At 37.9% G+C, this 16,104-nt stretch overlaps 1 protein-coding gene across 6 annotated transcripts in view; it reads right to left on the bottom strand.

Annotated features, from left to right (window-relative positions):
* The window catches only part of Macrod2 (mono-ADP ribosylhydrolase 2), a 1,861,794-nt gene that overhangs the window by 1,254,393 nt on the left and 591,297 nt on the right, over positions 1 to 16,104 (bottom strand). For all 6 annotated transcript variants that reach the window (XM_075962323.1, XM_075962324.1, XM_075962327.1 and 3 more), the window contains exon 5: positions 2,797 to 2,913. In XM_075962323.1, the coding sequence (XP_075818438.1) occupies positions 2,797 to 2,913 (117 nt within the window). The remainder of the gene's footprint in view (positions 1 to 2,796; positions 2,914 to 16,104) is intronic.

Raw genomic sequence — 16,104 nt, 5'->3', positions numbered from 1 at the left:
ACTTTTCATTCTACCCATCATGATAAGTCACAGAACACAGACTACAAGTATAATTAATTCAAATACAACCATTCATGAATAAATTAATTTAGCAAGCATAGAAAAGCAGAGAGCCGTCCAAAATGACCAACACTGTATGTAACTCAGACAAAAGCATCCTCAAAACAAATTGCTGGTGCATGAAGATATCATCACTTGAGGCTGGTTGACTAGCTTTAGTGCCCCTATAATGATGAACCCACTGTCTCAGAGGACAGATAGGAGCTAGTCTCTGCTGTCAAACTGTCACAGAATTATTAAATATGGAGGGGAAAATGACCCAAACAGTATGTAATGAGCTCCCTTTTCATTCTCTCACTACAAAAGCACATCTGTGGATTGTTAATGACTCTGAAATGGAGGATCCAAATTGATGAGAAAGAAAACTATCTCTCAGGAATAGGAAAAAGGAAATGAACACACACAATGTTTATAAAGCATAATTTAAAATATAACGGCTTGTAAAAAAATCTATGAAACACTACAAAGTAGAATACAAGTATGAGCTATTATTATTCAGTTTCACATCCCTTTTCTTTATGATTTTAATATAATCATTAACCTTTTAAAATGCAGAAAATCCTGAAATGTATGAAATATGTTTACTGACAGTGCACGTCTTTGATTTTTTTAATGAGGTGGCTGCCATGCTGCAGTGCTATTTTCTATCCCATTGAATGATTCTTTATTGCACAGAAATGCTGTCTTCATTAATGAAATATCATGACCGAAAGTGACTTGGAAGGAAAAGGTTTATTTTGTGTACAGTTGCATATCACAGGTCATAATCAAAGACAGTCAAGGCAGGAACCTGGAAGCAGGAGATGATACAGAGACCTGGAGGAGTGCTGCTAACTTACTTGCTCCCTGTAGTTTGCTCAGCCTGCTTTATTATTATTACTATTAAAATAACATTCAGGATCACCAGGCCCCAAGCACAATGGCCTGAGATCAAGCATTAATTAAGAAAATGCACTACAGGCTTGACCATAGCCAGATATTTTGGATACAGTTTCTCTCTTGAGGGTCCCTCCTCTCAGATGATTCTAGCCTGTGTTAAACTGACACAAAAACTAGCCAGCACTCATGCTATTGAGCTACATATCATGACTGGAGTAGGGATTCCGTGCTGAGTCCTGGAGGCAAATTAGCCATGTCTAGAGTCTTGGGCGCCACATGGCCCACTTGATTTAAAATGCTTCTGAAAGTCACACACCACACGAATGCTCAAACACAGGTTTCAAGCATGACAACTTCTAAACCGTCCAGTCGTGCAAATCCCCGTGCTTTGGTGGCTAACACTAAGTAAATTCTCAATGACTGAAATCAAAAGAACACCATGCAAAGGAAATGGGATATCGAGTACACAGGCATGCCAAATAGTAGCAAGTCAATTTTAAAAAGCTTCCCAGAGTCTCAGATAATACACATAAACAATCATTTTACTTGACTGTGTGTAGTAATTCCAACTTTATCACTCTTCGGAAAGCTCAGAGTTGAAGAATTTTCCTGTCTGTTTTCTTACAGAGAAAGTAGTGAATTCAATGGAAGACCTAGTTTATTACTTGGTTTAAGGACAAACACGAGCCTGAAAGTAATTGATCTGCTCCAGGTGGTGCAGGTCAGCTGCATCTCACAGGTAGCATCATGTTAGATAGATTTAAGAGCTGTGTTCGTCAACATGAGCTATAGAATCCCCGAAAGGAAAATCACCTTTAATCCTCAGGTCATGAGTTCTATGAACCAAAGTGCAAACTCCCAATGCCATTGTGCACATGGGGGTTACACAAACAGACAGACACACACACACACACACACAATATTTAAAGTTACCTTTAAAAGAAAACACTGTGTCACCATTCACAGATAGTCTTGGGTAACGTATTTTTACATACCCTGTCCATACAGTTCAACAATAATATCACACAAATTATGCTGTAACTTTCTAGCCTGTTTTCTTCAGTACTAAAAGACAAACAAACAAAAGTAGCTTTGCCTTCGCATAAAATGTATTCATAGATCAGGGCCATCTCTTAAGAAGCAAGTACACAGATTAAATTGGCGTCTCAGTTTCCAGGTCAGTGCACACCTTAATGGTGTAGCACAAACCCTCCCTCATCCCCAGGCCCTGAAAATTATATAATTCTGAAAGGTGCACTTTAATCACTTCTCTCTTTTTTTATTCTCTACCACCCCACTGTAGTCAGCTAAACACCGAAGCAACAAGGTCAGTCAATTGCAATGCATTTATTCTATTCAAATATAATAGGAAATTTGACCATCCCACATTCAAAGAGCAAATATATTCTCGGACTGACAAGCACATTCCATTGGCTTCTCCTGAGAACCGAGTGTGACAGATGCCTGGGCTGTAATTGCCAATCAGCCTTTACGTGGCAGCTGAAAACACAATACATCACTTTGATCTCCTTTGCTCTAAACACAGCCACAATCAAGAAAGCCGAACGAGGAGTGAGAGATTGGCATCATTTCCAGAAACTGTCACCGGTGGTGCTTAAATACTGGAATGTATATTCTGCTCCTGCTTGTATTTCCCAGTTTCAGAGAACTGAACAACTGAGAACTTCTCTAGTTAATCGTAGAAATAAACATGCACCTACACACTAAATCGGAATACGAGCATATTTAATTAAGTCCCACCTCAGCTGTCTCCTTCTCTAGACATTCTTTCGAGGGAAAAGGCAAGGCTGGCAGTCTCAGCTGATTCTGAACGGAAGTCAAGCATGCCATACTCACACTTTGCAGGGAGGTCATAGCCGCATGTGATTTTTGCGTGTCCAGTCTCACAGCCATTCAGGGTCCGACACTCAGCTAACAAACAGGGACCAGCCGCTCTATGGATGCAGCCATCCACTAGGGGAGAGAGAGAACAAAGTTAGCCTGTTTGACCTTTTGGAAATAAAAGTTTCAATGGACAGAAGAAAAGGAACTCAGTTTCTTCCTACCCAAACCGTAGCTCTGTGGAGGGAAAACTAGTGATGGATACAAGGATATAATTCTCTCTCTTCTCTCTCTCTCTTTCTCTTTCTCTCTCTCTCTCTCTCTCTCTCCACCCCATGGCAAAAGATATAGAAGAGCAATGCAGGTGGTTTGTGGCTGCTTAAGGTTCGTTTTGGGTGGAGGAGCCCCTGACAGATGGAATAATTTCACTGGGTTAGGCACTTTTTGCCCACATCTGATTTCATGAAAACCGTGTTAGGAAGTAGCTGTCTCTTGAAAGTTGTTAAGTACGACTTTCAGCACACCACCAGTATTAAGTGAGGTTACTGGGGAAAAAGGCACACGCGCACTGGTCTCCAAAGTGAGATGGTAAAAGCAAGGCTACCAAAATAAGAACCAAACCTCTAGACAACTGTTTCTCAGAGGCACAATGCGTGCATGATCGATTCCAGCCAGGTAAGAGTTAGGCAACACAAGGGTAGATGGGACTTTATAAGCACCTGGAAGACCTTGAACCTGACTTGCTGGTCACAAAGTAAAGCCAGGCAGCGCATCTGTTCTTACTCTGCTAAAGAGCCAGCTTTCTGGCCTCAGGCAGCTTCAGCTGTAGCTCCTCTGGGCCCTTTGTTTACAGCTACCCTAGCAAGAAGCACCACGCTGATTTGATTAAAAATCAACACCTTCGGTGCCTGGATCCGAAGCTGGTGCTGAGGTAGAGGGCTAAAGGCTCGTGGATACATAAATGAGGAACTTAAACATGTAGCTGTTTAGTCATTTTTGAACATATACTGCTCTGTGGGCAGAAAGAAAAACCAAGTTTGCAAACCAAGACAAGGTAGAAGTCAGGGTGATCTAGAACGGGAAAGAAAACACAGTATCTTTGAGAGCGTTGAACACCCTCCCCCTCCCCCACAGTCAATGCAATCATGCACTTGATGAGGACTCTTCTTATTTTTGTTTTATTTCAAGACAAAACTAGATACTGGACAGACTTTAGTGTTGAGGGGACAGCCTGTCTAATAGCCAAGGTGACTTCTGTTGCCACTGTTATTAAGACATCAGCAGCAGCTGATCAAGTGTCCAAAGGAATAAGCTTACCTGCCTTGTCACTTACATATCTATGGCGTTTGGTAATGAGCCTAGCCCTCAAAGACCCTCATATCAAAATGAGTGTATTCCAGACTACTCTCAGCTATCACCCTTCACAGACCCGGGGTGAAATCCCCACTGTGCTCTTCACGAGTCGCATACTGTACGAAGTTCTACTTTATAATGAATTGGTGTTAGGGGTACAACCTCACATACCTGTGCAAAGATTTAAGGACTTGGATGCAGAGGAGGCATCCAGCAGGTTGCTTAATCCAATGGCATGTGATAGACTGATGGTGTTTAGCTTTAATAGCTTAACATGGAGTGGGGTAAATTTAAAAGCAGCTCTTTTACCAGCAAATGAGAAACAAAGAAGACTATGAAAACCACCAATCACTCCACGCCAGACAGAATACCAATGCCCTGCCCACTGTTCGTGCACACACAAATTCTGTCACTCATAAGGAAAGATTGGAAATATTTGCTCAAAGATCTTCAAATATCAATTTCGCTATGTAAAATCTATCACATAAAGTTATCAGCTCCAGTGAAGATGATGTTTGCATTAATTCGAAGCTTTCTGCAATAATAATAGCCTGAAATTATGCTGTGTTCATAAGCAGACAACTTGTTGGGTATATAAACTTCCATCCTGCCATAGTCTATTCTGCAGCGATTAAAAAGAGTAAATGGAGTGTTAGGTTAACAGTCTTTATCATGACAGGATTGTTTCACGTGAAAATGCCTGGTTTAGAAAACAGTTGGAGACACAAACTGTCTTAGTCTGGTTTCTAATTCTGTAATAAATATTACGACTAAAAGCATTTTGGGGAGGAAAGGATTGATTTCATCTTCCACTTCCAGGTAACTGTCCAACACTGAGGAGAAGCAGAAGCCAGTAGAGGAATGTTGTTTTCTGGCTTGCTCAATTTGATTTCTTATGCAGACCAGGATTATCTGCCTAGGGATGGTTCCATGCACCGTGGACTGGGTGCTCCAATACTCATCAAGAAAATGCCCAACAGGCTTCCTTACAGGCCAGTCTTCTGGAAACATTTTCTCAATTGACTCTAGCTTGTGTCATGTTGTCCAAAACTAGCCAGATCATAGACAGTGTAGTCACAATTATACATATAGTTAATCTACACTCTTATACATGTGTATATATGCATATATATGCACTGGAAAGATGTACACCTCTAACGACAAGAATAAGGGACAAAGACACAAGAAAGAAGACTATTAAGAAAAAACTATGTCCTAAATATTTGTGCTTGATTTTTTTTATAAGCTCTTCAGAGAACAGCTTTGGATTTTTTTTTCTTGACAAAGGGATAGTTGCTTGGTTTGAGATGGATCACTAAAATAGGATTTGTGAGTATACTTAATCATACGTTGTCAAATGTCTGCATTATTTAGATTGCAGCCTAATGTAGTTTGCCGATATCTAATTCTTAAAATCCTCATGGTTATACACGCACTCCTGATTGAGTTAGGGTAATGCCAGTGCAGTCAAAGAGCCATTTAATAATAATAACTGCGGTTTAAATGCACTGTCTGCATCTGCGTCCCAGACATTACACCAAGGACAACCTTCTAAGGCAGATACTAATTGGATCTTCTCCATTTCATGAGTGCCTAGCCTAGGTTAGCTTCTTTCTTACATCCACAAAGAACTTGCAACAAGTCTCAGAGCCCCAGATTTTTCTGATGTGGTAATTATACTCCGAACTATCTATAATCTGAATTATAGATATGGAAATAACTCTGAATTATAGATAGTTCAGAGTATATCAAAACCTGGCAATCTAACCTGCATGGGAATATAATACTATGTTATTACATTATTACATTTTTAGTTCCATGAATTCTATTTATGATTTCTTATGTACATACAATCAAATATGCCAATATAAGTATGCCACTTTGATGTAGTTTAACAAATGTGTATGGACATTACTGTGTACACTACACCAGTAAAGATAAAACATTTCCATCACTCCAATATCTTCTTGTGTCCTTTCTATCTGAATTCTTCTCTTATCACCATTAGGACGGGGAGCATTTGTTAGTACTTCAGTGATTATGACTAAGTTTTAGCTGCTATATATTTCAAACTTCAGGTAGAGGATCTTGTATCAGCAGAATTTTTAAATCACATGTATTATAATTTTATTCCATCTTATTCTTTATAAATAGTCTGCTTTTAAAGAGCCCATAATTTCTTTATTCATATCTGAGTGGACTGGAATTATTCAGAGCTTTCTTATAATTGTAGATAAATATACATTGTATACAATTTTTTTGGCTGCTGTTATATTTTCATTTCCTTGGAAAAAATCCTATGAATAAAGTTTCTGGGTGGGTTCTGCATACTTTATAAAGAACACATGCTTTCCCCAGGCAATGACATCATTTTCTGCCCATAGCAGTGTATGAGAACTGTAGTAAGGCATACTTTTGCCTATCTTTTTTTTTTCTCTCCATCTTCCTGATTTTAATATTCAAATAGCTACAAAGGATACTAAATTTATACCTTACTGATGGCTAGTAAGGTTAAGTATCTTGCCAAATGCTAAGAGATGGAGTGCCTACTCATGTCCTTTATTGGTTTTAACTGTCTTTTTTATTATTGAGATGTGTTGAATCTGTCAAATTCTGCTAGACCACTTTCTTCACTCTAGTGAAGTTTGTGAGATTTTATTGTCCCTTTTTTTACTATTTTTACATCACTTTTGAAAATTTAAAACCTATTACTCCTTATATCTAAATATCTTATGTGTATAATATCTTATGTCTAAATTTCTTAACAGGTTTTACACAGAGATTTTTGTAGCACATTTCTGTCAATTCCAATATCAACCTGTTGACCAATGGGTCTGCTGCCATTGACTAGTTTTCAATTGATGCTGGGCCACATTTTTTACATATTTATGAATTGTTGATAGCATATTGAAAATGAAATAATATATGGAAGAAACTTTAGATTGTTGTCGTAATGGTTAAGTGAAATTGCCAACTTGGTGAGACTGAAACAGTCCTCTAGACATGAATATAACTGGTTATCTTTATTAGGTTACAGGTGGAAAGAGAAGCCCACTATGGGTAGGACCATGCCATGGGATAATAACCTTGAACTAAATAAAAAAAAATAGAAAGTGAAGTGACTATGCGATGTAGGATTTCCCTCTTTTACGCTGTGAATATGTTGTATTACCATTGGGTAATAAAGAAGTTTGCTATGGCAAGGCAGAACAGAGCTAGGCAGGAAAATTAAACTGAATGCAGGGAGAAAGAAGGTGGAGGCAGGCAGATTCCATGTAGCTGCTGAAGGAGAAAACTGCCCAGAACCTTTTTGAAAAGCCACAGACTCGTGGCGATACACAGATTAATAGAAATGGGTTAATTTAAGATATGAGAGCTATCTAGGAATATGAACAGTGTTGTAATTAATATAGTTTGTTGTATTTAATATAGTTTCTGTGTGATTGTTCGGGTCTGGGTGGCTGGGAATTGAGTGAGCAGTCTCCATTTACAATCATGTGCCCTGCTTGTTGGATGTCATGTAATCAGCTGCTTCAAGCTCCTATTGTCTTGTCTCCCTATAATTAAGGACTGTACCCTTGAACTATTACCCAAAATAAGCCTTTTTCTCTTAAATTTCTTTTGTTGTAGTAATTTTACCTTAGCAACAAGGAAATAAACTAAGTATACAGTTCTGATGGTTGTTCTAGCAAGCAGGTAAATGATAACCAGGGTGTAGGTGGCTTTATTAAGGTAGAATCTAGTTCCATTTTTCTATTTCTGAAGGCAGTCCATTAGTGCTGGGGTGTATTCTGCATACTTCTAGCATGGGTCTTCTGGAGTTTCAGTGTTTACAGTGTGAAGGATGCTCTCCTAACTTGAGGCAGGTGGGAGTTGACATTAAATGCCAAACACTATATACCTGCTGAAGCTGCTCAATTCCCTGCTCAGTTCTTTCTAGTTTATAGCTTTTATTTTTATCCAGGGCTTATTGAAAACTCTCCCCATACATGCAAAATTCAATACTCAGCTAAGGATTTAAAAGGTACTTACTTTTATTTTGGAAGGGGAATTCCCCTCTCTGTTATTCTGTTCTTCCTGGGGACCCCTCTTCAAAACCTAGTCAGTTTGAACTCAGCTCTTTTATTTCTCATGTCAACAGAACTAATATATTTAGCCTTTTCAAATAGAATAGGGAGGGGCCTCAACATCTAAGCTATGTGGTCTCTTAGAGGTGCATCTAACCCAGTGGAGTTTCCTTTATATGATTGAACCCACTTCGGTTTCATTCTGCTTTTAGCTGAATGAATTCTTATAAATGTTCCTGCTATTTTTGTATCTCTTCAGGCATTTATTATTGCTACTGGAACAAAATTAATTCTCATACTCTGTCACTGACAGAAGCTGAAACTATGTGCCCGCTCTTTTACAGGTTAAAGTATGATTTTACATTGTTTTAGTTATATTTGTCTTCTTGAAACAAGTTAGTGTGGGGTATAAAGTCAATGGCAGCATCAACTGCCTCAGTACTTCTTCTTAAAACTGATAATTTCAAAAAACAAAAGGAGAATAGACCAAAATGTAAACACCCACCATAAGATTTTAAAATTCATGAATATTGTCAGTTCTGATACTAGACTTATTTTCCTAAAATGTATATAAAATCACATTACTATCTTATTAAAATGGCATTTGCTTTTACCATTACCTTACATTACAGAAGTCCCAGTTCTAAAATATGCTGTTTCTAAACTCTTCACCAGTGTGGTTGACCTTATATCCCCAACTAGACATCGTCACACACTTCTTCCTTCTCCTGAGGCCTCACCATTCCCTTCCACACCAGGGTGCTCATGGCTAAGTCCTCTCCTCCCAGGATACCTAGCATGAGCTCCTTTCTTCTTTTCTCTTTCAGGAAGCCTTTTTCCATTTCCAAGGTCTAGTGCAACTGTGTTCTCCTTTACAAAAGTATTGACAACCTCAAGAATTTGTTTGGAGGTTCTAGGAGGGCACTACAGCTACCTGTATAACCTGGATGGAAGACCAGTCTTCTTTTATGGACTTTGCCTCTCACCAACTGAACCTGCAGCTCTAGAGGCTCTAATAATGCTTACAAGACCTACAGTGATTTAAAGAAGACAAAACTCCAAGCACAGAGAAGGGAGGATTGAAATACAGTCCCACCATAACCAAGAAGCTGTTGGTAATTGATACCTGCTGGAGAGTGGGAAAACCAGCTTTCTCTACTGAAGTGTCACTGAGTATATCAATCACAGTCCAGGGTAGGCTCCATGCCCCGGAGACCAATACAAAATGGACCTCAAATTTTTTTGAGAATGTTTTGTTATTGTTGTTTAGTATTATTTGTCTTCTTCTTGTTGTTGTTTTTAGGTTAGTTGTTATTATTTTCATTGTTTGTTTTTGGGTTCTTTTTTAAGAAAAAAATAAAAGGAGGGAGAAAACATGAAGCTGGGTGGGTAACAGTGTGAGAAGGATCTGGAAGTTTTGGGGGAGGGGAAAACATAATCCAAATATACTATATGAAAAATGCTTAAGTAAAATACATTTATTTTAAAAATATTTACAACAGTTACAAGACAAATGATGTGAGATTCTTCTCTGTAAGCTGTGGATATGTTTTATTATCATTGATTAATAAAGAAGCTGCTTTGGCATATGGCATGGCAGAATAGAGCTAGGCAAGAAAACTAAACTTAATACTGGGAGAGAAGGTGGAGACAGGGATACACCATGTAGCTGTCAAAGGAGAAAGATGCCAAAACCTACTGTTAAGCCACAGTCTTTGGTGATACACAGATTGATAGATGGATTAATTTAAGACAAAAGAACTAGCTAGGAATATGCCTAATCTATTGGACAAATAGTACTATAATTAATACAGTCTTTATGTGATTATGCAGGTCTGGACAGCTGGGAACAAAAGAGCAGTCCCTGTTTACAGACAAATTTATATTCTCATAAAAATATAGTCTCATATTCTTATAAGATTCAGGTTAGCAAACTATAATCACCTTTCTAAGAGGCTCTGTTTCTCATTGCATAAACACTGTAGAACAAAGAACCAAGTTTCTTTCCTTAGTCTTTCAATCCACTGGGAGAGTAAGAGACTTTTAATTCCCTTGTATGTCACTGACTATATTCATCACCAACTCTTTATAGGTACCTATATGGTGGGATTGAATTAAATTCAAAATTAAGGACAAGTATTATGACTTTTCAATATTATCATTATTTTCATAATTCTGAGGAAATAGTCCTGCCACTCAAATGCAATCAGAAACTAAGAAGCAACATGTGATATGCAGCCATAACCATGTGGTTCCCACCTAAGGCGTGCAGAACATGAAGCTACTTTTCTCTGGTTTGATGAAACCCGGCACAGAACCTTTGGTTCAGGTTTCTCTAAACATACAGCTGAAAAGGCAGCAGGCTTTTTCTACCTGTCCTTGGGAAAGCATGGGTGAGCAGAATTGAGGCTGACAGTGTATCAAAGCCCAATTACAGCTAAAAAAGAAAGAAAAGGAAAAAAAAAGAATGGTTCACCAACACGGCTGCTTAAATATAAGATGAAGAAGGACAATAATAAACATCCTCAGGTGGAAGGGAAAAGCCTAGGAGGCCCCAACCCCACACAAAGAACTACAGGCAGCAAAGGAATTCTGAGAGTAGGAGAAATACTGGTTAACTAATACAGAGTGTGGGGGGGGGAGGGGGGAGTTATATGGGAGAATTTGGGAGGGATGAAAGAGGAGAAGGAAATCATGTAATTATATTATAATCTTAAAAAGATAAAATAAATAACGTTTTTAAAGAATAAAAGAACAAAAAGAAAAAAAGCCTAAAAACTATCGGAAAATAAAACAAGATTTCCAGACAGCAACAGGACGATCACTATATAAGAGGAATAGGAGAAAAGGCAGTTAAGTTCTAGATGTAAATACAGTAACCATGGACTGAACGTCTCAGGACTGCTATTGGTAGACTGTGTCCCCAGCAGAAAGTACTTAGATTTCCTCTGAGCACCCCAAATGGACTTCAAAACAAATGGTCAACAAATCGTTAGTATGTAAAGCAACTAGGGCAATGGGATGTTTCCAGAGTCAGTGTGTCTAACATTTTCACTTCCGGTGGCAAAATGTAACTTTTATCCAATTTAATGATTTGTAGTTTATAAGCTTTCATAAAACAAATTCAGATTGTTTTTACTGAATAAATATATCGTCTTCATTAATTAGTCAGTTTAGAATCTGAAACTCGGCGACCACCCAAAACCTGCCTCTTTAAACCATTTGAACAGCTACAATGAAGCTTGTTTACTGTCTAGAAACTGCCTGTGCTTAGTCAGGATGATCTGAAGACAGTACTGAGGCCTTGCCCAGGACTGCTCTTCATCAGGGACATGGCAGGCCCACACATTCCTAAAGCCCAGGCTTGCTGCTAAACTGGTGTACCTGTCATTCACCCCCCTGATGATGCTGCCTAAATTCTTGAAGGTCTTGACAGACGTCTTTCTCCCCATTATCTGACAAGGCTAAGTTCAGGTGACATCATGTTATTAAGCATGATATTTTAGTTTTTTTCAGACTGTAGTCTAAAGAATAACACTGTCTAAGGGAAGAGAGGTGGATTTCAACTGTGCTCAAGGAAACAGTTTTTCATTTCTTTCACTATTATGTAGGGTTTCCGGGATTTGATAAACAAATGGCTAAGTCAATTTTAAGTGAAGGCAAAAAAGCAATAATATAATAATAATAATACATTAAATGATAATGTAAAAAAGAAAGCAATAAGCAAAAATGTGTGAGACACTATGGTTACTATGGGCTGTGGTCTAGTAAGTGTAGGAGCCAGCCCCCTTTTCCCCCACCCTCGAGAAAAAATAAACAAACAAAAAATAAACAACAACAACAAAAAAACAGAAACAAGAGTTCTAAATTTTTTTTCCTTAAACATTAAAAGTGCTATTTAATAAAAATCTAGTTATCTATGGGTCCTGTGAGGTCTCTACCTTAGCCTACAAACACAATTTTCTAAATGGTTCTGGGGGAGGCAACTGCTGAAGTTCTTTGATTTGCATATACTCATTTAATCTTCTTTGGTAAAGAAAAGACAGTAACTTAATCTAAAAACAATCACACAAATCATATTATCCTGGAAACATGAGACTCCTTTCACAGAATATACTTCTTAGAAACCCAATAGGATGCAACAGGGTTCTTCTGAAATCAAATCAATATGAATCTATTAAAACCTACCATGCACAAAGCATTCTGTAAGAAACTATGAGCAAATAACATTCTGTAACATAGTAAACACATCTATTGTAGACTTACTGTGTTTTTAATGGCGTGCTAGAAGACTTGCATGTGGCATTTACTTGTTTACCCTGGCCTTTGGTCTCTAAAGGACGGGTACTCACTCCTTTCTGTGATTAAACTGACAAGAACTTTGAATAGTGCTTAGTGTGTAGCAACTATGTACTAAGAGTTGTCTATACCTACTTATCATGTATGCATCTATTCATCACAAAATGTTTCTAAAGTAGGGTCCTGCGCAGTAGGTTTCCTATTAGGACCTTGTGATCTCAATGAGATTTGAAGAACTAACATTTGTACAGTATTTATCTTATGTGATAGTCTTGTAAACATCCAACAAAACATAAACTGATTTTGTTCTGGAAAATAACTAACTGTAGCAACTATCCCTTTCTTTATATTCATGTCACTTTCATTGTAAATTTCCCTTCAATTCTGTAGCTTAATTAATAAAAAATGGAAATTATGGAGTTAATGTCAGGTCCTGTAGGAGCTGGAATCAGTGTGTTTTCTTGATAAATTTCCAGAGAATGGTAAGATAATGGGCTGGTGGTCAATGTTGTGAGCAATCATTGGTCACTAAAACTATGAGCTCTGATACCAAAAACCAGAATATTCTCTTCCAATTTAAGGAGTTATCCTATCATATTCTTCCATAAGTCCCAATCAAGCATCTAGGGCCTTTGTCCTTAATATCAGACATTGTGAACTGGGATTAGAGATACATTCAACATCAAGTAGAATTCAAGATTCACTTCATTCAAGATTATTGAAGAATCATGAAGTGCCTGTAGCACTAAAAGGCGTTTGATCTTTGGTCTTTGAAGTCAAGATAAAGACATCCATATATAGAAAGGAATAGTAAAGCATTTATCAATTTCTATCATTTCTATAGAACATATTTACCATATTGATTATAGTGATATTTTCACATAATCATGAGCATGTATGGACACTGAAAAAATCATAATGAAATGTACAGTCAAGAAAGCTGGAGTTATCCCAGGACTCGGGAGGCAGAGGCAGGCAGATCTCTGTGAGTTCGAGACCAGCCTGGTCTACAGAGCTAGTTCCAGGACAGGCTCCAAAGCCACAGAGAAATCCTGTCTAGAAAAAACAAAAAAACAAAAAAAAAAAAAGAAAGAAAGAAAGCTGGAGTTATTAGATGGTAAGTAAAAGGGCTCTAGCATCAAACCATTAACTCATATTTCTTAAGAGTTTCTGCGTGTATGTAACAGGTCTACAACTGGCACCTATATGAATGCTTAAGGAAATGGAAAGCTCTAGCATTTGTACAGTACAGTTTCTAGATACTTGGATAAGCATCCAAAGAATCTTAATTGATAGATCTTACAAACAAACAAACAAACACTGCAGCAACTATTTTCTTTGTGCATACATGCTCTTTGCAACGTGTGTTACTCTACAAATCCTCTCATTGAGAGGCGGAATCTCTTTCCCCACCCTTGGAATCTAGTTTGACCTTGTAACTTGCTTTGGCCGCTGAGAGGAGGCAGAATTCCAGACTCAAGCCTCAAGAGACTTTTCATGCCAGCTCAGCTCCCACGTGAGCAATCCCAGGCCAGTCTGCTGAAGGATAAGAGACCATGTGGAAGAGAGATAAGCTGTCCCATCTGGGGCCCTCCTAGTCAGTCAGCAGTCAGCTCTCTGGGCAATGTCCCAGACATATGAACCAGCCCAGTTAAGAGAAAAAGGACTATTTAACTCTGTTCAATTCGCAGAATTATGAGTTGAGTAAACAGTTGTGTTAAGCAATTAACTTTGATAATATTTGCGATACATATATACTTTATTAATGTGCACCCCTCCCCAGCATCATCAAAATAAAGCAATTCCTTCAAGTTAAAAACTAAAGGCAGAAGTTTAAATAGCTGCCCTGAAATCTTGGCGGGGAGGGGGCAGAAAAACAATACAGCTGAAGTAATCGGGTGAAAAGTTGATTCCCGGAGAGGTCACCCAGAGCCTGCATGAAAGATTTATGTGCTAGGTACCGAATAACATCAGTGTTCCCTTAAGGGAGGAGAAGAAATAGCTGTGAGAAAATACAATACAGTGACAAGGAGATCTACATCTTGAAGCTTCACAGATGTGAGGAATTTGGATTAGCTCTTTGAGACTGCTTTAGGCTGACTCAAAAATTAACTAATATGAATGTCTGCAAACCTGCCAGTTAATCTGAAGATGAGAGTTTGGTCCAAGGGAAAGGATAAGTATAATGGAATAAACATTTACATGTTTCTTAGGAAGAGCTTTTAGTTATGGGTCACACATCTAACTCCTTTAGCGCTGATCCCATTACTCTGAGACTGATGTTTAAGAAACAAGGATTTGCTTCTTTCTCCTAGAATCTAAGACCCAATTATTATGTTGATAAAGGACTTTTCCTGCTCTTACTGGACTAGCACTTTTAACTGAGGGGGAAATATTTCTGAAATATTTACAATATCCTAAAATTTCTTGGAAATATATAAAGTAATGAACAATCTAACAGTCTTCATTTGCTGGAGTTGAGGGTGAGACATCAAGCTGATTACAATTCTGCATAGCCTGTGACCAAGTTATATTTGAATAAAACACTATTTTAAGGCCTAGCTCATGCATCAACTTTTACATATCTATGCTCCCCTCCTAAAACAAAAACTCAAGTGAGAAAAACCTCATCATGACAAAGATAGCTAATTCTGAACTCAGTATCAATAATTCTCCTTTTTTACTGACAAAGCCTATATTAACTGGAGTGGAAAGATGTATAATTTTAAAAGCCTGTATTTGCCAACATTACTTTTAAAGGCAAAGAAAGACACATGGCTCTTGTAAATGGAAGTAGATACCTTTGGTTGGATTTCTGAGCATCTCTCTCTCTCTCTCTCTTTCTCTCTCCCATATAGTCTTATCTATATATCTATCTATATATATATGTAGTTAGATAGATGGATAGATATTATATAGAGAAATATGTGAAATATGTGTACTTATATGTGAATCTCTATATGTATATGATCTATAATAGGGAGTTTTCTCATGTTTACCTGTTTATTGTATTATAACTTTGTTTGCTATTTTTATATCTCCCTGAACAGATGAAAACATGGGGCTAATCCCAAGGCTACTACCCAGCAAACATGAGACTGAGGATTTTACTATAATGCTTGCTACAGGAGGAGCTCAGAATGCCTGGTCACTGATTCTTTCTATAGAGGAGGCCCACTAGAACTGAACTGTTTCTCATTGGATGAGAGAATTTGTTTTTCTCCAAAAAAGTTGTTAGATTCTGCATAATTCACTGTCTTAATGTGAGGTGTCTGTAACTAAGAGCCTGATGTAATTTCCAATTTCCAAGCATATATTTTAATTAATTTGTGGTGCATCCTTTGAAGTTGTAGACAAGAAATTTCTCTGTGGTCACTATAGAAATATCAGGTACTAGAAAATTAAGAACTGACAAAATATTGTGAGGTGAATACTAGAGTGAAGAGCCCCCCCATCAGGTCACCATGGGGGTTGGAGCGGTGGGAGTAAGTACTAAGTACTGATTGCAGTATTAAACAGAAAGAGCAGCTAGGGAAAAATAATCACAACTGTTCCAGTCAAATGGCCATGTGGCCTTATATTACTTAGATTTCACCAAATCTCA

This window comes from Microtus pennsylvanicus, chromosome 2, assembly GCF_037038515.1.
Source record: "Microtus pennsylvanicus isolate mMicPen1 chromosome 2, mMicPen1.hap1, whole genome shotgun sequence".
Classification (NCBI taxonomy): Eukaryota; Metazoa; Chordata; class Mammalia; order Rodentia; family Cricetidae; genus Microtus; species Microtus pennsylvanicus.
Note: the sequence above shows the minus strand (reverse complement) of the source record. Positions and strands in the feature narration are given on the sequence as shown.